Source organism: Panthera leo, chromosome B1 (genome assembly GCF_018350215.1).
Source record: "Panthera leo isolate Ple1 chromosome B1, P.leo_Ple1_pat1.1, whole genome shotgun sequence".
In the NCBI taxonomy this organism is placed as follows: Eukaryota; Metazoa; Chordata; class Mammalia; order Carnivora; family Felidae; genus Panthera; species Panthera leo.
The window spans coordinates 60,275,040-60,301,827 of record NC_056682.1 but is presented as its reverse complement, the minus strand read 5'-3'; the positions used below and the strand labels follow the sequence as shown (position 1 = coordinate 60,301,827).

Here is a 26,788-nt window from a genome sequence, read left to right as displayed (position 1 = left end):
ACTGTGCAAACTTTGGCCAGGCTTCCTGTGCCTTAGTATGTCTGGGTAAAAGAGTTATTTTACAGCAGAAGCAAGCCACCTCTATGCTTATCTCTGGAGTCAACTGGAAGTCTGGAATGGACTTTTTTTTTCTTTAAGTTTACTTATTTTTGAGAGAGAGAGAGAGAGAGAGAGCACAGGAGGGGCAAAAAGAGAGGGAGAGAGAATCCCAAACAGGCTCCATGTTGGTAGCACAGAGACCTGCTATCCCATGAACCATGAGATCATGACCCAAGCTTAAATGAAAAGTTGAATGCTTAACCGACTGAGCCACCCAAGCTCATGAACAGACTCTAGGTCAAAATAAGGGAAGCAAGTGTTATAACTAACAACTTACAACGTACTATTTAAAGTTCAAACTGGTAAAGTTATTCATGGCTTACACCTGGTATTTCCAGTTAGACACCTTTGATTGATTAGAGGCATTAAAAATCCCACTGGAAACTTTTGGGGATGTCTCCCAAAACTAAGATTTATCAGACACATCATGATCGTTCAATCTGGAGATGAAATGTGTTCTGTGCAAATGAGAAAGACTTTGAGAAGCTGCACCTGGAAATCTCTCCTGGATCTTGGTGCTTCCCCATCGTCTTTCTACTGCTCTCCCACCTTTATTTAAAAGTGGAATCTTTGGAGTACTTTCAATATATAATTGACCTGTTGCAATTTATGCAGATAGCATAGTTTATCATTTAAGTAATGGTGAAGGGCTCGGTTTAGAAGAATAAAAAATGGGGGCACCTGGGTGGCGCAGTCGGTTAAGCGTCCAACTTCAGCCAGGTCACGATCTCGCGGTCCGTGAGTTCTGGGCTGATGGCTCCGAGCCTGGAGCCTGTTTCCGACTCTGTGTCTCCCTCTCTCTCTGCCCCTCCCCCGTTCATGCTCTGTCTCTCTCTGTCCCAAAAATAAATAAAAAACGTTGGAAAAAAAAAAAAAAAAGAAGAATAAAAAATGAAGAGAGGGGAGGTCAGGAACCATCGCCACCAGATGACTTTCCCCCACTCCCATTCCTGGCATGAAGGTGCACAAATGCAACCATCTTTGTGCGGAATGCCTAGCAGTGGATGTTGGAGACACAGATCCTTGGCTACGGCAAAGCGCTAAATAAGTTTACAGAAAAAATTCAAAAAGACGGCAAGTCAACCAAGCATAATGCACTTTGGCTGCTTTTGTCTTTTCTGGAGAAAAATATAGTAACAGAAACAGCTGGTGGCTTCTATGGCCACAGACTTACTGCATGTGATTCAGCCTGTAATGCCAGTGAGAGTTTGGAAGTAATTGTTCTGGTTAACATATGGTCCTTATAAGAACAAAAACCACTAAAAGTTTACAAATTGGGGAGAACATCAAGAGACTACAAAAACACAAACATATTCAGTTCAGTCATTAAGCTACCTTGTAGATGATTCCAAAGTCATTCCTGAACCTCTACGGAAATCAACTGTTATGCTTAGGAAATCAAAGAGCTATTTCCCTTACATCAGATACTGTTGGAGAAGCATGTGAGTTTTACTCAGGACCTTCACTTACTGAAGCTTTTGCAGAAATGTAGAGAGGGGCAAACTCCAAATTTGTTAAGCTCTGTGGAAAGGAAGGTAAATAACACAAACCTACACAGGGCAATTGTTCAAATCTATCCTTAAATATTAAAGAATACTTCTGAGGCCACTGAGATGCAGAGAATATAAGTAACTTTGATTAGTTCTGGTAACTCTCAAATTTCTCCTAATTCTATAGCTACAGTTCTCTAACTCTATATGGTTGGTGCTTTGATAGAAGAGGCTCCATCTGCTTGAACTCCTGATAGAACTCAATTGTTCTAGGGACAAGATGAAGTGAGGGGAACTATGGGAGAACTCCTTGCCCAGTTACTGCAAATGGAAACTAATGATGGACAAATAATTATGATTATTCAAAAGAAAGAAAATGAGAATAAAAGGAGTTAAAAAAAAACTCAAACTGAATGTTAAGTATTCGGAAGAGTCATTTAAAATAGCACTGGGGTGCCTGTGTGCCTCAGTTGGCTAAGTGTCTGCTTTTGACTTCAGCTCAGGTCATGATCCTAGGGTTGTGGGATGAAACCCCATGTCAGTCTCTGTGCTGAGTGTGGAGCCTGATTGAGATATTCTCTCCCTCTTTCTCTCTCCCTCTCTCTCTCACTCCCTCTGTCCCTCTTCCCCACTCACATGGTGCTCTCTCCTTAAAATAAAAAAAATAATAAAACAGCACTAAAAAAGGAGACTGTAAATAGTATAAATAAAATTTTAATGAATCACTGTATAAAGATTAGGTGATCTGACTGCCCCACCAACTATGCAAAGACTGTGACAGATTTGCTCAATGTTTCCTAGCCTTAATAATTTTTTAAAACCCTGATTACCATTTAAAAAAGGAATTTATAATTCCTGAGTCAATGGGAATTAAAATTGGGTGGGAGAAAAGTAAAGAATATGACTCCCAATTGATAGTGGGGCCAAAGTCACGTAGCTCAAACCCCTAGCAAGGGATGCAAGGATGCTAATATTAATAAGGGTAAAATGATCTGAGGGTGGTGAAGAAACTTTAGATTGCTGGACAGTGGTGCCCAATATAATGTCATATTAAATGGAATAATGAAAAGTTAACAGGCAATGTAATTCATCTGAAGAGATGTAATGAGCATTTGTACAGGATACAGGTAAAAGTATGGCTTACAATATAGGAATTTATTAACAAAGTTTCGTGTGATTGTCTTATCCTGCCAGAACGTATTATGGGAACAGATGTAATTTTCAAATGGAGACTCTTACCTTACCCAAATTATTGGGGAAATGTTGTCTTGAAAATCTGTTTTGCATTCTTTTTTTAATGGAGCATGGTAGATGGGAACTTTTAAAATGATCTAAGCCCAATCAAGTGGATAATTTAAAACCATTAGGAAAGACTAGGGTTGGATACCTGGGGTGCATAAAGAAATTCTGATTTTAATTAAAGTTCTTTTAGATGCAGGTATATCAATACCCACAAATTCCTTATTTAATGATCTGTGAGAAAAGCTGATAAATCCTGGAGAGATTCACTGTAGATTACAGAAATCTTAATAAATAACAGCCCACACCACAAGGAATACACAATATGATATTACATATTCAAACTGTGCAACAAGCTAAGGGAGACTGTAATTTTGTGATCAATTTGGCTAATGTTTTCTACTCATAAAGAAATTCAAGGCCAATTTACATTCATGTGAGATGGATGGAAAATTATGCTTTTACTGTGTTTTCACAAAGATATTTAAATTCTTCTGCTATTGCTATGCCTAATGAGGTAAAGGTATTTTTTCTTTACATTAAACCCTCAAAATTTATTCATCATGCTGCAAATGTATACCCTTTGAGCAATATCTTCCCATTTCCCCTACCTTACCCTAGCCCAGGTAATCACCATTCTACTCTCTGTTTCTGTGACTTCAGTTTTTGAATATTCCACATATAAGTGAGATCATAAAGGATAGAGTGTTTGCTTTTCTCCCACTTATTTCACTTAGCATGATGCCCTCAAGGACCATCCATGTTGCCACAATGGCATAATTTCCTTCCTTCTCACGGCCAAAAAAAATACCCCATTGTGTATATAAACCACATCTCCTATACCCATTCATACACTGACAGACACTTAGGTTGTTTCCATACTTTGGCTATTGTGAATAATGGTACAGTGAACATGTACCAATACATGTTCTTCAATATCTTGTTTCTATTTCCTTTGGATATATACCCAGAATCGGAATTGCTAGATCATATGACAGTTCCATTTTTAATTTTTTGAGAAACCTCCACACCATTTTCCATACTGGCTATACCAATTTACATTCCCACCAATAGTGAACAAGAATTCCCTTCCTCCACACCATCACCAAAATTTTTTTGGTGATAGCCAAAAAATCTCCTCTTTTTAATGATAGCCATTGGCAATGAGTGAGGTGATATCTCATGGTTTTGATTTGCATTTCCCTGATTAATAACAACATTGAGCACTTTTTCATGTGCCTCTTTGACATTCGTATACTAGGTTTTCTAATTTTAAAATTTTTTTTAAGTTAATTTATTTCTTTTGAGAGAGACAAAGACAGCCTAAGAGGAGGAGGGGCTGAAAGAGAGGGAGAGAGAGAGAGTCCCAAGCAGGTTCTGTACTGTCAGCACAGAGCCTGACACAGGGCTCGAACTCATAAAACCATGAGATCATGACCTGAGCCGAAACTGAATCTGACACTCAACTGACTGAGCCTCCCAAGCACCCCTGTATAATAAGTTTTCTTTGGAGAAATGTCTATTAAGTTCCAATCCCCATTTTTTGTTGTATATATTCTTTATATATTGTGAGTATTAGAGACAGACTTGATTCAACTGGAAAGTATGGTTACGTATTATATTAATGATATAATATTTATATATCAATCTGAACCTTATGCTAAAATTATAACTTCTTGTTAGTCGTATGACCCCAGAGGATGGCTGATTAACTCAACTAAAGAACAAGGCCTAACAAAAATGGTAAAGTGCCTAGACATCTTTTGGACAAGGGTGACTAGGACATTCCTCAGACAAACATAATTTATTATTCTTGTCAACTCCAAAATCAGAACAAAAGGCACTAAAATAAGTTTTTCAGTTTCTATAGAAATCACACAAAACATTTGAGAAATCTCTTAGCCCCTATTCATAAAATTACCAAAAAAAAAAAAGGAAAAAAAATAAAACCCTAAATTTGAGTAGAGCTTTGAGAGACAGTAAGTTTTTTTTCTTTTTTGGAGGGTCTAAAAAACATAGCACGATCAAGCCCTTTATAACCTTACTTTCCCACGTTCATCTCAAGACAAGCCCCTCTCTCCCCATGCTCAAACGATTTGGGAAGTGTTCATTAAAAGTCCATTATTGCCACCCAGAGGCAGCTGCTAATACTCTGGACTAGAAAGTAACAAACTTGAAAGTGCATCATTTGAAAATAACACAGCTTATTATTGTTATTGGGGCTTTGATTGAAACTGTATTATAGAGAACTTAAATTTATTTTGAGACTTGAGATATCCATTTTTGTGGATTATGTCATATGGAAGAAAATGGAGAGAAAAATTTCCTCTTTAAATGAAAACAGTGTATTCAAGAACACATAATAGGAGCGCCTGGGTGGCTCAGTAGGTTAACTGTCAGATTCTTGAGTTCAGCTCAGCTCATGATCTCCTGGTTTGTGAATTCAGGCTCTGTGCTGACAGTGTAGAGCCTCCTTAGGATTCTGTCTCTCCCTCTCTCTGCCCCTCCCCTGCTCTTTCTCACTCTGTCTCTCAAAATAAACGGACTTTTTTAAAAAAGATTAAAAAAAGAACATACAATAATAATGACTACTAGGGTACTTATCACATATGTGAACAGGAAGCTACCATCCCTTTGGGTCCTACATCTCACTGTGGAGTTATATAAGGATTTAACAGAATGGTCCCCTCTCTATGACACATTATCAAAGGGTGCCTAGAAAGCAGTATGGTTTGTAGATGGTCATCAAAGGTAGAAGGCCAGCCCAACCCGCATTCAATCTAGAAAGCAGCTACACTGTTGAGTGTTGATGGCAATACAGTAATTAAAGAGATAAAAGATAAATCTGGTCAAGGGGAAAAATTGAGTGTTCCTTGCAACATCAGAGGAACTAGATATCAGCAAAAGTGCCTTTTGCCAATTCCTGAGTAATAACCAACGGAGCTGCAAAATGGTCCAGAAAATGAGCCCAAGATAACTGAAAGACAGAGGAACACCAGTGTGGGGTGCTGTATGACATTTGTCATGGAATTAGAGGTGGGTGTCAAAATGCAGCATTTCTAAAATAACCCCCATTTAACTCCCACAATAACCCATAACTGCTATTACTAGCTATTAGCCTGGCTTAGCTACATAGCAGAGAGACATAAAAGATCTTAGCAGAAACTTTTAGCAAGGTCTCCCAAAGCGAGTTAGATTGCACAAATAATGGTTCAATGGTCCATTGAACCAATGGTTCAATGGAACCAATGGTTCAATGGTTCAAACTGCACAATAATGGTTCTTGCAAACAAGAATGACCCTGATAAGCAGGCCCCTACTGCTTCCCCGAAGTCTCTTTCTCCTTCCATATTGTGTCCTTACCTTTGTTAAAAACCTATACAAAGGTTATCTGAATCTAATTTTCAATCTATTCAATCTCCATCTATATTATGGACCAATAAGGCCTACTTCATAGGACTGTTTTGAGGAATAAATTAAATCATTTACAGTGTTCACAACAAAGCTGTAACATTAGGTACTTAACAATATTCTTTTATCACTGGAACAATGGCATCAGTGGTATAATCAGTGTATAATCTCCCAAGGTGAAGAGCCATACATACTTGGACATATGAATTCTACTGTTTATTTTTTAATTACTTCATACTCACACATCAAAACAGAATCTGTTATTTTACCAAAACTATATTTCTTATTTCAACGAAAAAGATTAGTATATGTATTTGTTGAAAACAGAATATTTTCATACTACGATATGAGCTTTATTTTCTGTTTTCAAGAAAACTTAAATCAAGTTTAAGGCTCTACTTTGGCCACATTTGCTCTATAAGAACACACGTTTCTATTACCAGGTTAACCATGTCCCAGATGAATGAGATGCATCATATGTTTTATTTCAAAACAAAAGGTATTTATAAACCAAAAGCTAAATATGATGCAGAAATATTTGATACTGGTTTTTAGTATATGTTGTTTTTGATATTAATTTCAAATGAGACCAATTTAACAGCACTATTTCTTCTCCATTAATGACAATGATTCTCTGACTTCTCTGTGAAATACATAAAAATTATTATTCTAGGAATATGAACTTTGTTTCAATTTAATATACATGACTAATGTGCTAGAATCTAATTTTCAAAGTGATGAAAATAATTTTATAGTATGTTACTTTTTTCCTTGGCTTTTAATTAAATTTCTTCTATAAGGATTTGGAGATCTGATTTGAAAAATAATTAAAAATGGGTTATTTTTATTCATGAATTCTATTGCTACAAAATGGAAAGGGTCAGTGCAAACTTCCAATTAGATTGAAACTTAAATGGGCTTTATAATATCAGAATATGTCCAAAGTGCAGAGATAAAGATAATTTTAAAATCACATTTTGTTCATTTATCCATGACATGGATATATGTTGTGACTTATATGTGAATCTGCTTGAAAAAGTACTTACATTTCAACATCAGTTATCATTGCCAATTTATAAAAATTGAAGTGTTCTTTTGAATAGGACACGTGGTACACTGAGTAAAAATCTATCATTATAAGCAATAAATAAGCAATATAATTTAGGAAAGATAATTTTTGCTATTTTGCTCAGAAAGAATCTTGAAGTATACAAAAAGTGAGACTATAGAGATTGCTAGCTAGGATGACCAATAATCATATTCTTAAAATTGCAGGACAATAAATGTTTTAAAAATATGGTACATGGATTTGGGTGACACATAATTTTGGTCTTTAAGCTAACTAATAATTTGTATGTACCTAAGAGTTTTCCTTGGTCACTAGGGAAAGTCTAATGGCCCCACCAACATGATAAATGATCTTGTCCTCAGTTCTAAGTTCTGAGAAAATCAAAAATAATTTATTCAAAAAATACTTTTGGGGTGCTTTTTACATCTTATACACTATTTTATGTTGAGTCTGATTGTAAGACTAAGAAATCATCTGTCTTCATAGGGCTTAATCAGTGGTAGAGACACATTTTTTTAATAAAAGAAAAATATCATTTTCATTACATAGAAGATGAAGAAAGAAAACAAAATAAAGGGAGAAATAGGGCTATAAGTGAAAGGGTCTATTAAAAACACAGTGGTCAGATAAGATATTTCTAAGGAGGCAATATTTAAGCAAAGGTCTAGATGAGAAGAAAGAGTCACCCTTGCCAAAACATGGAGATCAAGGGTCTACATAAATGAAAAGCAAGTAAAATGTTAACTGCTAAGGTTTTGAGTAAGAGGCAAGCTTGATGTCTCTAAGACATCAAGAAGATGACATTCAGTCTGTAGTAGAATGAGCCATGGGAGAAGAGGTTAGAGAAGAGGAAAGAAAGATAGGGCTAGATCATGGAGGGCCTTATACTGGGAAGAAGTTTGAGTTTTATTTGAAGGGTTTTCAGAAGTCACTGAAGGATTATGAAAAGATGAGTAACATATCTAATTTACTCTGGTTCCTGGGTAGAGAATGGACCCTATATAGTAAAACAAGTTGTCATAGAAGCTCTGTGAGGAAGATTTTGTGGTACTCTCCGCTTGGATTAAGACAGTAGTGGTGGAAGGGATGAAAGTGATCATATTCAGGATATACGATAAAGATAGTATCGATAGGACTCGCTGATGCTTCAGGGTAGACCAAAGTAGTAAGACGAGACCTAGATGACAACTATTCCAGATAAGATGAAAACAGAGAATAAGCCACTAGATTTGCAAAGATGACCATCATTCATGAAAAAAAGCAGTTTCAGAGTAGTGGGCGAAAACTTGACTGAAATGACACAAAGCATGTATAAAGTAGAGAGTGACAGTATAGATATCAGTTTGAAGGAGGTTTTCCTATATAGAGGAAAAGAAAAATGGAGTTATAGCTGGCAAAGAATGGGGAATGAAGGGGGCGCCTGGGTGGCTCAGTCGGTTAAGCGTCCGACCTCGGCTCAGGTCATGATCTCACGGACCTCGGCTCAGGTCATGATCTCACGGTCCGTGGGTTCGAGCCCCGCGTCAGGCTCTGTGCTGACAGCTCAGAGCCTGGAGCCTGTTTCAGATTCTGTGTCTCCTTCTCTCTGTGGCCCTCCCCCGTTCATGCTCTGTCTCTGTCTCAAAAATAAATAAACGTTAAGGAAAAAAAATTAAAAAAAAAGAATGGGGAATCAAGGGAATTTGTTTTCTGCTTGGTTGGTTGCTTCCTTTTTTTTTTTTTTAAGTTTATTTTGAGAGAGGAAGAGAGAAAATGCAGGTGGGGAAGGGGCAGAGAGACAGGGAGAGAGAGAGAGAATCCCAATCTGTCATTGCAGAGCCTGAAGCAGGACTTAAACTTACCAACCTAAAGCATGAGATCTTGACCTGAGCTGAAGTCAGTCGCTTAACCAACTGAGCCACCCAGGTGCCCCTTGTTGCTTGCTTTTTTAAATGACAGTGGCTATGACACATTTTGGAGCTAATGGAAATATTAAAAGAATAAAATGATGATGATGAGTAGAAATGGAATGATTTCAAGATTAAAGGCCTTGTATAAGTTAAGAGAGAATGCATAAATAAAGTGCTTGGATACAGATAGGAAAAGGGCCTAAGTTAGGAAAAACAACCATCATTACAGGTGGTGAGGAAGAATATAAATGTACAGATGCACATGATGTACAAAAACTCCGTGAATTATACTAATGGATATTTCCTCAATGAAACAATAAGAGAGTCATCTGCTAAAAATTAAAATAATAAAAATTAGAAATGTGGAAGAGTGTAGGGTGTTGAGGTTTGATGAAGCTTGAAGTGACAGTCTTCAAGAGAGTGGAAAAGCCGAGCAGGATTTTCAGAATTGGTTATCACACACTTGATATTTTCAGTCACATGTTTAAATTGTACCCAATCTAGTGTTTTTATTGTGTATGTGTTTTCCTTATTCTTTGTGATGTGATCATATATATTTCTCTCTGCACATAAACATTTTGCCACATATCTATTAGATTTAGATTGATCAAAATAACACAAGCATGCTAATTTTACAGTAAACAACTGACTTAGCAAGAATTATTAGTGCGGTTTGTAAGCTTTGTACTTTTTAATGGCTCAATAGTTACCCACTTCATTATTGTTAATATCTGTGAAGTACATAAATCTGCATTCTAAAAAGGACATCAACTTAACTATGGATATAGGACAAAATATCCTTCACTCCAGTCTGGGACATAGGACTTTGGAAAACAATCATCATTTAAAATAAGAGTAATTACTTTTTCTCAGATATTTATTGCTGTTCTAACTCTGTCAAAGTCAAAATTACAACCTTAATTATTATCTTTTTAAGATTTTTTTAATGTTTATTTATTTTTGAGCGAGAGAGAGAGAGAGACAGAGCGTGAGCAGAGGGCAGAGAGAGAGGGAGACACAGAATCCAAAGCAGGCTCCAGGCTCTGAGCTGTCAGCACAGAGCCCAACATGGGCCTCGAACTCACAAATTGCGAGATCATGACCTGAACCAAAGCTGGACGCTTAACTGACTGAGCCACCCAGGTGCCAGAAACTTAATTATGTTCAAACATGATATGAAATTATTAATATATCTATATAATATTTCTAAAATGTCTGTCTTCTGTCCATTTGCCAAGACTCTTCAAGGGACTAAAAGATAATGTAATTAACCATAAGAAATAAAATTAAACATTAGCATAAATATATAGGTCTTTGTTACCTAGTAACAGAAAGTTTCACCAAAAATCTTCCTGTTTATAGAGTTGCTTTTTTCCAGTTATGTTTAATTTTAACTCTGACAACAAGATGCATCTAAGAAAAGAATACGAGCAAATTTAAGAAAAGAATACGAGCAAATTCAATAGTCATTTAAGAGGTTTTGCTTTTTGGTAAATTTACTAGAAATTCAGATGAATGATTATTATGACTGGATAGCAAATCCTTCTGAACCAAATATATTTGTAAACTAATAAACTGATATTTTGATAATAAATTACAATGTTCATATCACTCAGAGCTTTATGGAATTGAGTTACATTCTTGTAACAAAAGTACCATTCTTACCAAAGTACTTATCTGAACACCTTCTCAGAGTTTACACCTATTAAAAGAGTAAAACTAAAATGTATGTTATACTGTCTCATCATGGCTGTTAGCCACATTCATCCCTGGATACATGTACTTATTGAGAAAGTAATTTATCTATTTCATTATATTACAATATATTTTAAAGATAATTTTTTTGGCAAAATGTGCACTGTTACTCCAAGGAAATCTCTCAAGAAGAAACAATTTTAACACTAAGAGTCTTATGTTGACAGGATTTGAAAAACAAATTAAAAATTTTTTTCAAGTTTTAATTTAAATTCTAGTTAATTAACATACAATGTAATATTGGTTTCAATGGTAGAATTTAGTGACTCATCACTTACCTATAACACCCAGTGATCATCATAAGTGTCCTCTTTAATGCCCATCACCCATTTTAGCCCATCCCTCACCCAACTCCCCTCATCAACCCTCAGTTTGTTCTGTATAGTTAAGAGTCTCTTATAGTTTTCTTTGCTTCCCTCTTTTTTTCCCCTTCCCCTATGTTCATCTGTTTGGTTTCTTAAATTCCACATATGAGGAAAATCATGGTATTTGTCTTTCTCTGACTGACTTGTTTTGCATAACATAACACATCCTAGATCCATCTACATCATTGCAAATGGCAAGACTCATTACTTTTAATGGCTGAGTAATGTTCCTCTGTGTGTGTGTGTGTGTGTGTGTGTGCGCCTCATCTTCTTTATCCATTCATCAGTTGATGGACATTTGAGTTCTTTCCTTAATTTGACTATTGTTGATAATGCTGCTATAAACATCAGGTGCATATGTCCCTTCAAGTCAGTATTTTTGTATCATTTGGGTAAATACCTAGTAATGCAATTGCTGGGTTGTAGGGTAGTTTTATTTTTAACTTCTGAGGAACCTTCATACTGTTTTCCAGAGTGGCAGCACCAGTTTGCATTCTCACCACCAGTGTAAGAGGGTTCCCTTTTCTCTGCATCCTTGCCATCATCTGTCATTTCCTATGTTGTTATTTTAGCCATTCTGACAAGTGGGAGGTGATACCTCATTGTAGTTCTGTTTGTATTTCCCTGATGATAAATGATGTTTAGCATCTTTTCATGTGTCTATTAGTCATCTGGATATCTTCTTTTGAAAAATGTCTATTCTTGTCTTCTGCCCATTTCTTCACTGGACTATTTGTTTTTGGGCTGTTGAGTTGGATAAGTTCTTTATAGATTTTGGATACCAACGTTCTATCTAATATGCCATCTGCAAATATCTTCTCCCATTCCATATGCTGCTTTTTGGTTTTGTTGATTGTCTCTGTGTGCAGAAACCTTTTATCTTGATGAAGTCCCAATAGTTCATTTTTGCTTTTGTTTCCTTTGCCTCTGGCAATGTGTCCAGTAAGAAGTTGCTCCACCTTACGTCAAAGAGGTTACTGCCTGTGTTGTCCTCTATGATTTTAATGGTTTCCTGTCATACATTTAGTTCTTTCATAAATTTTGAGTTCATTTTTGTGTTGGTGTAAGAAAGTAGTGCAGTTTCATTCTTTTGCAGGTTTCTGTCCAGTTTTCTCTGCATCATTTGTTGAACAGATTTTTCTCCATTGGATACTCTTCCCTGCTTTGTGAAAGATTAACTGACCATATAGTTGTGGATCCATTTCTGGGTTTTCTGATCTGTTCCATTGATCTGTTTTTGTGCAAGTACCATACTGTCTTGATGACTAGAGCCTCGTGACTGATATAGCTTGAAGTCTGGAATCATGGTGACTTCAGATTTCTTTTTTTTTTTTTTCAGGATTGCTTTGGGTATTTGGGGTCTTCTGTGGTTCCATACAAATTTTAGGATTGTTTGTTCTAGCTCTGTGAAAAATTTTGGTGGTATCTTGATAGGGATTACATTCAAAGTGTAGATTGCTTTGGGTAATATAAATATTTTAAGAGTGTTTTGTCTTCTAATCCATGAGTATAGAAGGTTTTTCCATTTCTTTTTGTCCTCTTCAATTTCTTTCATGAGTGTTCTATAGTTTTCAGAGTATAGATCTTTTACCTCTTTGGTTAGGTTTATTCCTAGGTATCTTATGGTTTTTGGTACACTTGTAAATGGGATTGATTCCTTGAATTCTCTTTTTGCTGCTTCATTATTACTGTATAGAAATGCAACAGATTTCTGTACATAGATTTTGTATCCTGTGACTTTGGTGAATTTGTGTATCAGTTCTAGCAAGTTTTTGGTGGGGGTACCTGCCTGGCTCAGTCAGTAGAGCATGCAACTCTTGATCTCAGAGTCATGAGTTCGAGCCCCATATTGGGTGTAGAGATTACTTAAAATAAGCAAATAAATAAAATTTTTAAAGGATTTAAAAAAATTAAATTCCGATGTATAAAGGGAGAATTTCCAGTACTGATGTCCAAGTAACGTGGTTGTATAGACTCAATCATTATAGATAGATAATAATTATAATGGATGACAGTTATAATAACTGGATAAAACAAAAAGTCACCTATGTAAAGATACTAGAAATTGTCTAAAATCAGAGCCATAGGAAATTTTACTTTCAAAAATCAGTTCTTAAACAATAAGAAATGTGAATTTGAGGGCCTAGTTTAGGGTTTAGGGCCTAAGTTTGTGGCTTTTGGGTTATTAGCTCTCTCAAACCCCACAGCTACAATGATGCAAACAGACAGGAAAAAAAAAAAAAAAAAAAAAAAAAAAAAAACATGTTACATAGTCAAAATACCAGAAATGAGTTTAGGATTGGAAGAGCAGCTGGAAATTTAAAACAAAAATTACTAGACATTCAAAGAAGCAGCAAAATGTGACACATATTCAGTAGATAGTCAGTAGAAACTAATTCTAAGTGAGCCCACACATGAATTTAAGAGAAGACCTCAAAGCCTCTATTATAAATATTTGGATATAAGAAGAAATAGAAATATGAATAGCTGTTGACATTAAGTCCATAATAGAAATAAAATTTTCCAAGAACTCCAGACAAGTTTGGTTTCACTAGTGAAATCAACCAAATACTAAAGAAAGACACAAAAATATTAATGTTACATAAATTCTTTTAAAACTGGATGAAAAAGAAACACCTCACAACTGATTTTTATGAGGTTACTATTCTTCTGATAACAAAGCTAGACAAATCAATTATGAAAAAGAAAATACCAATATCATATTTTTATAAATATTAGTTGTAATTTTTATAGAAAATATTAGCAAATCAAATTCAATGATATATTAGAAATATAATGCATTATGGCCTAGCAGAGTTATTTTCTAGGAATACAGGTTAATTTAACATTCAAAATAAATTAGTATAACTCACCATATTGATAGAATAAAGGAAACAGTTTATTTGATTATTTTAATACCTTCAGAAAAAGAAAATTTAAAAATCCACAAATCATTCATAATGAAAAAAAGTTCCTCTTAGTCAACTATGGATAGAAGGAGACACCCTCAAACTGAAAAAGTATCTTTTAAGGACCATAGCTAATAATACACTTAAGATAAAAAATTAAATACTTCCCTCTAGGATCCATAAAGGCTAGAATGCCTGCTCTCCCATTTATTCAAAATTACACTAAGTTCCTAGCCAAAAAATAAAGAAAAATAAATTTTAAAAAATACAGTTCTGGGGCGCCTGGGTGGCTCAGTCAGTTAAGCATCCGACTTTGGCTCAGGTCATGATCTCGCGGTTCGCGAGTTCAAGCCCCGCGTTGGGCTCTGTGCTGACAGCTCAGAGCCTGGAGCCTGTTTCAGATTCTGTGTCTCCCTCTCTCTCTCTCTGACCCTCCCTCGTTCATGCTCTGTCTCTCTCTGTCTCAAAAATAAATAAACGTTAAAAAAAATAAAAAAATAAAAAAAATACAGTTCAGAAAAGAAAGGGTAAAACTATCTTTTTTCTTCAAACTGGCCAGTTCAAACTGGCCTGTTCAAACTGGCCCTAAAAATTTACAAAAGAGCTGCAAAAACTAACAAATTAACTTAGCAAGGTCCACAGAATGCAATGTAAATATACATAAATCAATGGCAGTATCATTTGTTAATACTAAATAACTGTAAAATAAAATACCAAATACAATATGATTTTCAACGGAATCAGAAAATGCAAGGTATTTCAGATAAAATTAATGTACTGAAAACAAAAAATATTCATGAAAAAAGTAGACTTTAATAAATTGAGAAATACACTATATTCATGAATCAGGAAATTAAATCTTGTATAGAGATCATTTCCCCTCAAAATGAACCTATAAGTTCAGTACAATCCCAATCAAAAGAAATTGATGAGCTGTTTTAAGATTCATAAAATAATGGAAATAATTCACAGGAGCCAAAGCAATTAAAAAAGGAAGAGGAAGAGAAGAACATCAATAAAGTTAGAAAATTCACATTACTTCATTTTCACACTTATTATAAAGCTTAGTTATTAATTAAGAAAGTGTAACATTGGTGAAAGGAAAGACAATCAGGTCAATGGAGCATAATGTAAAGTCCACTAATAGACCCATACATATATGGTAAAACAATTTTTGACTCAAATGCCAGGACAAATTCATGGAAAAAAAAAATCATTTAAACAAATGGTGCTGTAAAACTGAGTTTTTGTGGGAAAAAAATAAAGCATGACTCTTACTTTATACCACACAAAATAGATCATATATCTTGTAAAAAATAACTATCAACTTCTAAAAGAAACATTGTGACATTGGAATAAGCAAAAATCTTTTAAAACACAAAGAGCATAAACTTAAAAACTATTAATTGGACTTTGTCCACTTATTAATTTAAAAATAAATAAAGAAATCTTCCGTATTCATAAGGCACCATTTCTTTTCTTTTAATGTTTATTTATTTTTGAGAGAGAGAGAGAGAAACAAAGCACGAGGGGGAGAGGGCAGAGAGAGACAGGGAGACACAGACCCAAAGCAGGCTCCAGGCTCTGAGCTGTCAGCACAGAGCCCAATGCAGGGCTCAAACTCATGAACTGTGAGATCATGACCTGAACCGAAGTTGGATGCTTAGCTGACTGAGCCATGCATGTGCCCCCATAAGACACCATTTCAAAAATAAAAAGACAAGGCACACACTGAAAGCATGCATTTGTGAATCAAAGATGATAAGCAATATGTGTCTAGAATGTACAACGATCTCTTACTACTCAGTACTAACACCATCAACTCAGTTGGAAAATAGATAAAAGATTCGAACAATTTATGTAAGAAGATGTAAAAGTGGACATTTAGTATATGAAAAGATACTCTATATTCTTAGTTATAAGGGAATTGCGAATTAGAAGCACAATGTGATATAACTACACAATTATATAATTAAAATTTTTAAAGGTGATAATATGAAGTGTTGGCATAAAAGCATCCTTATTTATATAATAGCTAGGTGATCAACAGGTAAATGGGTAAACAATATGTAGTATATCCATACAACAGAATATTACTCAGCAATAAATAGGAATGAACTGCTTACATTATGAATATACATTATGGTATATACATTATGAATCAATCTCAAAAATAGTCTATTAAACACATCCAGACAAAAAAGAGTACATATAATATGAATCCATTTATAAGAAATCCTAGATAAAGCAAACTAATCTATAGTTGCATAAAACAGATCAGTGGTTTCCTAGAGCAAGAGATGGATGGAGGGAGAAACTACAAAGAGATTTGGGAACACCTTTGTGGGTGATGGTAATGTTTTGAATCTTGATAATGGTTTCGGTTTTACACCTTCAAAACTTAGCAAGTAATACACTTCTAACTGAATGCAGTTAATTGTAGACAATTTAAACTTGTGTATGAAAATAACAAAGATTACTGGAAAAGAGCTATTGGCTTAAAGGAAAATGGAAAGCTTTACAAGCTAGCTCAGAAAAAAAAAAGAATGTATACACGTATTTATTTATTTGTTTGTTTATTTAAAATTTACTTATTTATTTTGAGAGAGACAGAGAGAGAATGCAAACAGGGGAGGGGCAGAGAGAGTGGGAAAGAGAAGATCCGAAACACGCTCCAGGCTCTGTGCTTACAGCAGAGAGCCTGGTGCAGGGCTCAAACTCACCAACCAGGAGATCATGACCTCAGCCCAAACTGGATGCTTAACTGACCGAGCCACCCAGGCACCCCAGTATACACATAATCTAATAAAATGACCTCTCCAAGAGACATTCAAACATAAATGACTTCGTGATAAACATCTAAAAGTGAAGTAGAATGGAAATCAGAGTTCAGAGTGGCAGAGGAAGGATGCTAAGTATTCAACTCTTGAATAAGAGCTTATTGTATGTTTTTTATATGATAATGGGAATGGAATTGCTATGGTATTTGGATTTCATTGGATGCTTTTAGATGAGTAAAAAGGTAAACTGCAACTAAAAGGAGGTACAGTTTTTCAAAATTCATTAGGGAATATTGAGATGAAACAGTTTGAAGGCCACTGTCTTACTGGAAAGAAATTTGTTCTATATAAAGCCACCTTGCCTCAACTGTTTTAGGCATTTTGCGGTGTTCAAGGAGGCAGTGTTATTATACATAAGTATATAAAAATTTATATTAAACAATTTACATTAATAGCACTTTTTTGGAATCATGTATAAAATAAGATTTCCAAATTATTAATTAATAAATATAAGCACCACAAGGCAAGAATCTTTGTCTCGTTCAGTGAAGTATCCCAAACACCTAGTACTTCTAGGCATGTATTAGTTACCTAATAAATATTTGCTACTAAATTGAATGAATGATGTAAATTTTGACCCAAGAAGGATTAAATGACTGTTTGGCATGGCATACTACACAGAAATTTAAATTTTATCTAGAAGATTCCCTGGTGAATAGTTTTCAAAAATAAAAAAAAAAAATCATAGGGTTCATGTTGAAAGGCTTCCAGCCAGAATAACATGATAAATATTGCCAATATTGGGATTGCATTAGTTAGTTCATCCAGATCTAAGAGGTTGTGGATTTCCTATGGTGCAAGAGAGCAGAAGCAACAGAAAAGAGCAGCAGAAAATCTCCATGTATCTAAAAGTCTGTGCTCAGATATACCATACTACCACCTGCTCATTTTCCATTGGTTAAAGCAAGCCACATGGCTAAACCCCAAATCAAAGGTAGATAAAAGTATGCGCATATAACAGAAATGAAGAAAGTGAATGATTGTGAACAATAATATAATCTACAACATACCTGGTATTCAGGCCGATGCACCTCTAACATAAGCAATTAGTGGGTACTACCAATACTTACCCAATTTTTCTATGCTTTTCTAACTAATCCACCTGCCTTTGGATTTATCCAAATATTTTTTTAATCATTAACTTTTAGAGGTTACAACCATGTCTTCTTGGCCTAGGAGTCATTCTGTCTTTTTAGACTGATTTAGCATATCTTCTTTCTGATCCAATATATGCTGATTTATGACCAGGGGACAATATTAATTCCAAGATATTGAATGCTGTTAGTATTTCTCCTTTGTACCTATTAGGTTGAATTTTAGCTCAAATGTAGTGGAAAAAATGTTGATAAAGGCCATATGTAACTACCTATTCAAAGTAAAATTTAGAATTAAGACAATTATAGTACACACTTGAGACCTCCTACCTCCCTTCTCTATCCCTGAGTGTTTGTTCCTTGGTTTCTCCAACGGAAGGCTTTTGCCTTCAATTTCTAAGCCACACTTCAAATGCTATGTCTTAATGTACTTGCTTATTGGGAAATTGCCCATACTGTATTAGGTAACTTGCTTATGGCGCTTAGCATTCTCATCTTGTATTCTATGAATTTTACCCATCTACCAAAATATAAATACCTTTCAATCAAGAAATATGCTTTTTAATTTTGTCCTATGTAATAGTTGTCTTGTTTTATTCCTTAACAGAATATGGATATTAGCACAGAGACTGAGGTTATAGGTTCTGATGTTGAACTGCCTAGGCTCAAATTTCCACTGTACCACTTCTTAGGAGGTGTTCTGACTACACAGTACTTCAGTATCCTCCTCGTGAAAATATACATAGTCCATAGATTTGTTGTAAGAATTAAATTCACGTGTAGAGGTAAATTTGCTTGAAACAGTTATTGTTAGCATTTATTACTTTGTATTTTTATATTTTTATATTTATATTTATATTTATATTTATATTTATATTTATTTATATAAATTTAAATTTAAAATATAAATTATATATTATATTATATTATATATATATTATAATATAATATATATAATTATATATAATATATAAATATATTTATAATTATATATATTATATATAATTATATATATATTTATATATTTATATATAAATATTTATTTATTGTTTATTATAAATTTATAATTAAATTATATAATTAAATTATAGAATTTATATAAATATAAATATAAATATAAACAAAATATAAAAAATAAAAATATAAAAATACAAAGTAATAAATGCTAACAATAACTGTTTCAAGCAAATATATATATAAATATATATATATATTATATTTATATTTTAAATGTTTTTATATTAGGTACTCAAATTACATATAAATGAGTGAATAGGCCAAACTCAAACTATTATGAAAATTTTCAAAAATAATAAAGTAGAAGTACCTAATTATCTAATGGACTGCCATCTCCCCAACAACTTTCAAGATTTTGCCATACAGAATTAATATCTCCCACACCTTTTTTGCATGAACTGTTATAAAGCAAATCCCAGACATCATTGTTTTAATTGAAAACATTATTTATTTTTTTGAAAATTTTTTACATGTTTGTTTATTTATTTATTTATTTATTTATTTATTTATTTATTTATTTAGAGAGAATCCCAAGCAGACTCCACGCTATCAGTGCAGAGCCCAATGTGGGGTTCAATTTCATGAACTATAAGATCATGACCTGAGCCAAAATCAAGAGTCAGATGCTTAATTGACTAAGCCACCCAGGCACGCCTAATTGAATACATTTTTAAAAAGCTAAGTCATAAAGTAATGATGAGTACAAGTAAAATAATCATTATCTGAAAGGAAATTAAGAAATATTATCAAATCTGTTTTCTCTCAGTTATGTGATAATATTAGAGAAAATGTTTGCCTCAAGTATTTTCACAATTCACATTTCACACTGACACACTTAATTAGTGTGTCACAAATCACACAGCTTTTAAAAATAATCATAAGAAAACACTTTTAGTTGAAAAACTCATTTTCTTTTGTTTTAAATTTTGAATCCTATATGTACAAGTATAAACTTATTTAGTAATTACTATATGCTTTTTAAATACACACACAGAAAACACAACATGTACATAGAATTATTTACCAGATTACAACATCTTCAAAAGCAGGCATCATGCTTCTTTACATCTTAAACGGTACCAAGTATATCACTAAATTAATCAGACTTATGAATTGAATACTGCGGTATCAGATATTTCTCTGCTCATGGTATACATTACATTAAGAAATCCTGCTTAATGATCTTTAACCACATATAACATCAGATTGAAAGTAGTTATGGATGCTGCTTAGTTGATACTTATTGTAATTTTCTGTTCTTTCAACCAAAAATTATTTATCTGTAATTCATTTTTAAATTTTTTAAAAATCTTATAGCCTAAAGGAACACTATATTGTTCACTAAATGGCAGTAAAATGATATAATACACATTAGTTTTGTGATGTCTGGAATAATGGATGAAGCTTATAGGGACAGATATTTCCTAACAATATATTAGAATTTGAAGGTATTTTTTAAATTGTTTCCTTAAAATGTAATAAAATTAAATATTAAAATAAAAATATATGTGGAGTGCGAAAATAATGGTGAATATATATGGTTTCTCCAAAGACTTATTGCTGGGTATTCAATTCTGACCTAAATACATTTTTTTTTAAATTTAAGACCAGATATATAGTAGTTAAAGATACTTAAAGAATGGTATAGATGCACAAAGAACCTAGTAGCAGTTTGAAACATGAAGCTAGGGACCTGTGTACCTAAAACAATATCTAAAAATGATAACACAGAAAATAAATCATTAACTTTGTGGTTAATCAACTTACCTTTCCATAAGTCATCTGCTTTTTCTAAAGATTACACTTCTTTCATTGGTTGGCTAATGTATGTTTCTTAAATCAACACAGGACTGGGGTTCTATTTATTTTGTGCAATAATTCTGCCTACTCACTTATGACCGATAGTTCAGTGTAAATACTGTATCTTGAGACATGCTGTATCCAGAATTGACCCTACGTTTTCTTTCCTGAGAATCTGAGGTGAATGGTAGACATATAAATTTGATTGAACAGTGAACTTCAATTCTTTCTAGCTACATAGGAAAGCAAGTCTATGCCATTGATCACTTAGTAAAACTCTTTTAATCCACTCTGAAGTTAACCACCATCATCAAAATGTTCTGCGGAGATTATGTAAGTATAATGGCTACTTCAATACTTCTTGAGTCTCCTGAGATTTGAACCTTATTTATAAAATTTCATATGTGGTTCTCGACATTTTCATCAGAAAATATTGGTATTATAATTTATTTTTCATTAAATTATTAATTAGTGCATGTTCAATATAACTATTAAATGAAGATAATATTATTAAATCTCAATCCTATTCTAATTTTGAAGTAATTATTCCATAAGGGCAATTTAGATGCTCTTGTTTCATAAGTAACCTGACTTTGAATTCTCACCGAAGTCTAAGATTTTTTCTCGATATGTACTTCTATAAGAAACTAAAAATTAACTAATTAATTTTTATTTTAAATCTATAATATCTTCAGAAAATAGTTTATTTTTGAATGACTGTTGAATTTAAGCAATGTATTTTGTTTTCGTGTTGGAAACATTTCAATCCAACTGCTCTAACAGTCCACAAACTTTTGAAGAGACTACAAAAACCCAGATTATCTAAATATTCATTTTTAAAAGATAGCCGTTTCACATGGTCTTAGATATTATATATAATTGTGTTCTGTGTTGATATTTTTTAAATCTATCTCATAGAAAAAGTTTTTAGGAAGCTTTTTATTTTTTACTGCAAATTTTTTATGCAAAAAAAATAACAGCATAATTATTTGGTTAACTTTGGGACAAAAATAATATTATTTACTTATTTTAAAAGTATCAATTTCCAAGAAAATTCTATTTATTTTGTTTTTCAAATTAAATATTGAATGAGCATCTAAAATGTGTCCAGTTCCCATCACTGTTGCCTTAAGAAACCTTAATTTCATCATGAGATTTTAGGATCGCATTGGCAGTTGAGACTTATCATTACTGTTTTATTAATTATGCAGCAGTTACATTTCACTACAGAGAAATAGGAGTCCTTAGGTAATTTAGACCAGCATGGTAAATGATTTAATTTGTAAAAAGCTATTGTCCCTTTCCATTCATTCAAGTACAATTATTTGGAAATGGTATTATGTTCTATATATTGTGTGCAGTCTTATACGCCAATTTATCAAAGGAACATTAAGAGAATATTTAAGTCATATTCCAAGGAATATTAGAAGTTATGGTGATGACAAGATTTTAAGGAAATTCGATGATTTGCCATGGTTCTGGAGCAGATAAAAATATCAAAGAGTAAAGAGTTGGATTAAAGAGACTGAAATATTCATTTTAAGTATTTTTGAGCATTGAATGGTTTTTACATAATCAATCTCATTTTATTTTAAAGCAATTATTTCTTTTCTTAAGATATATGGCCCAGGCATTAGAATTCGGTCTCTTTACAGACCACCAGTTGAGGTTAAGTTCATCTGTTTAATCTCTACTTTGGCTCTGGGATTCTCAAGCAAAAGACAAGTTCTTCTATAGGCAATAAAGCAGAAGTTCTTATGGTGTGGATGAATTTTCACTGGGTTGCTTCTTAAAAACAGACTCTTAGGCCCTCCACTGAGCAATTTCTATTCAATATATGACATCTGAACTTATATGATTGATAAAAATATGTGACCAGTTTTTGAGAGCCACTGCAGTAACTCATTAATATCAATTAAAAATAAAGAAAATTTGGGTTGCCTGGGTGCCTCAGTTGGTTAAGCAGCTAACTTCAGCTCAGGTCATAATCTCGTGGTTCATGGGTTCAAGCCCCACATCAGGCTCTCTACTGACAGGGTGGAGCCTGGAATCTGTTTTGGATTCTGTGTCTCCCTCTCTCTCTGCCCCTTCCCTGCTCATTCTCTGTTTCTCTCTGTCTCAAAAAATGAATAAAAACGTTAAAAAATTTTTAAAAATTTTTAATAGAGAAAATTTAAATGTAAGTCAAGCAACAGGCAAGAATCATAGAAAAGTAGTTACGTTTCTGTAAGAAATAATCATATGTAATCCTTTAAAATTACTTTCTAGAATTAAGGAGCTAGATAACCCTTAATGGTTAAAGTAGTTTAAGTGGGTTAGCTACATTGAGAGGGTAAATTTACCTTTAATGCAATAAGTGTATTTTACTTATGTGTTTGACCATAAGGCTGTCTATTGAAAGCAAGATTTAATTAAATGATTATGGCAAGTCTGGAGGTATTTTATTAATTAGTCAGATATAAATCACCTTTCAGGAAGATGTTATTAAAATATCCTCCCTACATTGAGGGAAATTGCATTGTAGAGTACTAAAATACATATATTTGCCAAAGTCAGGATCTAAATCCAGTCATCCCTATGTCATTATAATTTGAGATTTTATCCACTATAATATACTGCCTCTTCCAAACATATTGGCCTGATTCTTCTAGTGAAACTGTTGGCTGCTTTTGTCCTGTTGTGTCATCAACTAATCCCCCTTTTTACACAGTAGCATTTAATTTACTATAGATAGATTTATTTGATTTATACTCTTCCTTTTTGACTCAAAGTAAACTTTAATCTTTATTCCTTTTCCTAGCCTTTTGACAATATTTTATTTCTACCATATTTATTGATTGATAGAAAAATATTAATTTTAGGAGCAGTACAAGAAATACAACATATTGATATCATAGTCCATATCTGAATTAACATTATGTATTATAACTAAAGTAGAAAAACAATTATTAAAATTATCTGAATCTCTACCATACATCAGGAGCTTTACATAACTTGTCTAATTTAGTTGTTCACAGCAAATCTTTCCATAAGAATACCATTTAACATGCAAAAATTTTGTCTTCTTGGAGACACCAGATATTCTGTTCAGTGGTTCTATAATACATTATTTTTAGTCTTCACAATCTTCAAGGAAAGTATCCCCATTTTCTACATGAATGTACTAAGGCTCAGAGAAGGTCAGTACTTTCCTCCAAGTGAAAAGCCAAGCAGTGGTGATATTGGATCTTGTCTAACTCCAAAACCATTTCTCACACACACAAAAAGTAAAACTGCATAAGTGTGATGATCCTACATACTTACTGACTTCATGTTACAAGGCAAAAAGTAGGTCCTTTGGGAACGCCATTAAGAGGTAGAAAATCAGCAGCAGTATTGTTACAAAGATGCTCTTACTCATAAATTTTTCCCAAAAGTGCTCACCAAAGAGCATCAAAGCCAAACAGCAATTTAGACAACGTCTAGTGTGGGCAACCTGACATTCTACATTTTAGCCCAACCAATAGGGAGCAAATGCATTGGCACTTAGCAGTGAATTAGAGGTAGTGAAGGAAGAGCACTCAGTAAATCAGAAACAAATTCAGGGCATTCTATCCAGGAGTGATTGCAAGCTGAGAAGACCTCCCACGGGAGCAGGAGCTGTTGATTAGGCAAGATTATTTTTAAATCAGGCTTTTTCTATTGAAGGATATTCCTGAGAGAAAAGTTTCCATCCAAAAACTCTGACTTTGATTATTTATCTGCAATATGACTTACTGAACAAATATTAATGAAAGGTTATTCATACTTTAGATTGCTTTCTACTATCACAAGACTACATTGTCTGAACTTTACACACTTTGATTCAACAAAAGTTATGAATCATGCTAGTTATGCTTCAACTTTTTCTGAAGCCTCTGTTGAACTAATATGTATTGAACTGGAAAAATTAAATGTAGTAACTTTTTCCTTGAAGCAATATATAAGCATGCTGTTAAAATTTTTAAGCCCCTGGGGCGCCTGGGTGGCTCAGTCGGTTGAGCGGCTGACTTCGGCTCAGGTCATGATCTCGCGGTTCGTGAGTTCAAGCCCCACGTCGGGCTCTGTGCTGACCGCTCAGAGCCTGGAGCCTGTTTCAGATTCTGTGTCTCCCTCTCTCTGACCCTCCCCCGTTCATGCTCTGTCTCTCTCTGTCTCAAAAATGAATAAACGTTAAAAAAAAAAATTTAAAAAAAATGTTTAAGCCCCCTTATAATAGCTATCGATTGCTTTTGAATATAAGGGCTGGGCAAATACAACTATAAAACACCTCAAAAAGGTTCTCTATTATTAGTGTTTATGTAGCAACAGTTCCAACGTTTTAAACCTACTCTAACTCAAAAGCCCTGCCCTTCAGTAGCCAATGCACTACTTCTAGAGATGAAGTTAAGTTTGTTAGCAAGTTAAGTTTACACATACACACATATATATGTGTATAATCATTCACTTGTATATAAACACAGACACAGGGGCGCCTGGGTGACTCAATCGGTTAACACATCTGACTTCGGCTCAGGTCATGATCTTGCAGTTTGTGAGTTCGAGCCCTGCATTGGGCTCTGTGCTGACAGCTCGGAGCTTGGAGCCTGCTTCAGATTCCCACCCCCCCTCTCTCTTCCTCCCCTGATTGCACTAGGTCTCTCTCTCTCAAGAATAAATAAAAGATTTTTAAAAAATAAAAGTAAAATAAACACAAACACACATACATACATACACACAATATATGTGTGCATTAATAAAATTTATTAACAAATTTGAATAATATCAAAATTTCATGAATGGAAATATATAGTCTTTTAGATTCAGCATAATCTTTATTTTTAAATGGCTTCTACCATAGTAAAAATATTTTATAATCCAACTTCCCTCACCAGTTACTAGTAAATTCTTTTTTTTTATAGTAAAATTCTTCAAAAGTTCATTGCATTCAATATATTCAATTCCTCTACTCCAATTCTCTCTGAATCTATTTTAAAAAGTTTATTTTGAGAGAGAGCGCACATGTGCTCCCGAGTGAGGGAAGGGAAGAGAGAGAGAGGGAGAGAGAGAGAGAGAGAGAGAGAGAGAGAGAGAGAGAAAATCCCAAGCAGGCTCCATGGTGTCAGCATGGAGCCCTAGGCGGCAGTGAATCCCACAATCCATGAGATCATCATGACCTGAGCTGAAACCAAGAGTCAGATGTTTAACCAGCTGAGTCACCCAGGTGCCCCTCTCTGAATCCATTTTAATTGGGTTTTCACTCACTTCACCTAAACTGTCCTTAAGAATATAAACAGTGACTTGATTCCCTGATTCCCATACCCAGTTCTCATCCTCATCTTATTAGATATGTGAGTGCTGTTTGACAGTCTCCTTTGCCAGGAATATCCCAGGGTTCAATTCTTGAAACTTATCTTTTTCCTTTTTATAGTCACTCATTTTTTCCTTACATCCAAAATAATGTCTATAATGTAGACACTACAATGTATACACAGAGCCTTCTTTGAATTTATATGTCAACCTAACATCTATGCTAGAATCTCAGAATCATAACCAGGTGTCTGCTCAGTGAGTAGAAACTGCATTGACCTAGCACCTCAGGTCAAAAAGAAAGGCAAGGCAAGGCAAGGCAAGGAAAAAAGGAAAAGGAAAAGGAAAAGGAAAAGGAAAAGGAAAAGGAAAAGGAAAAGGAAAAGGAAAAGGAAAGGAAACGAAAGGAAAGGAAAGGAAAGGAAAGAAAAGGAAAGAAAAGAATAGAAGAAGAGTCTCTGACTCTTCTCTTTCCCTCATACCTTAGAATTAACCTATTAACAA

General features: G+C 33.9%; 1 protein-coding gene across 1 annotated transcript in view; it reads left to right on the top strand.

The window, feature by feature from the left end:
* The first annotated feature begins 1,103 nt into the window (after positions 1-1,103).
* Positions 1,104-26,788, top strand: part of ANXA10 (annexin A10) — a 118,421-nt gene continuing 92,736 nt past the window's right edge. The window contains exon 1 of the mRNA XM_042936678.1: positions 1,104-1,313. Coding sequence (XP_042792612.1) covers positions 1,104-1,313 — 210 coding nt within the window. The remainder of the gene's footprint in view (positions 1,314-26,788) is intronic.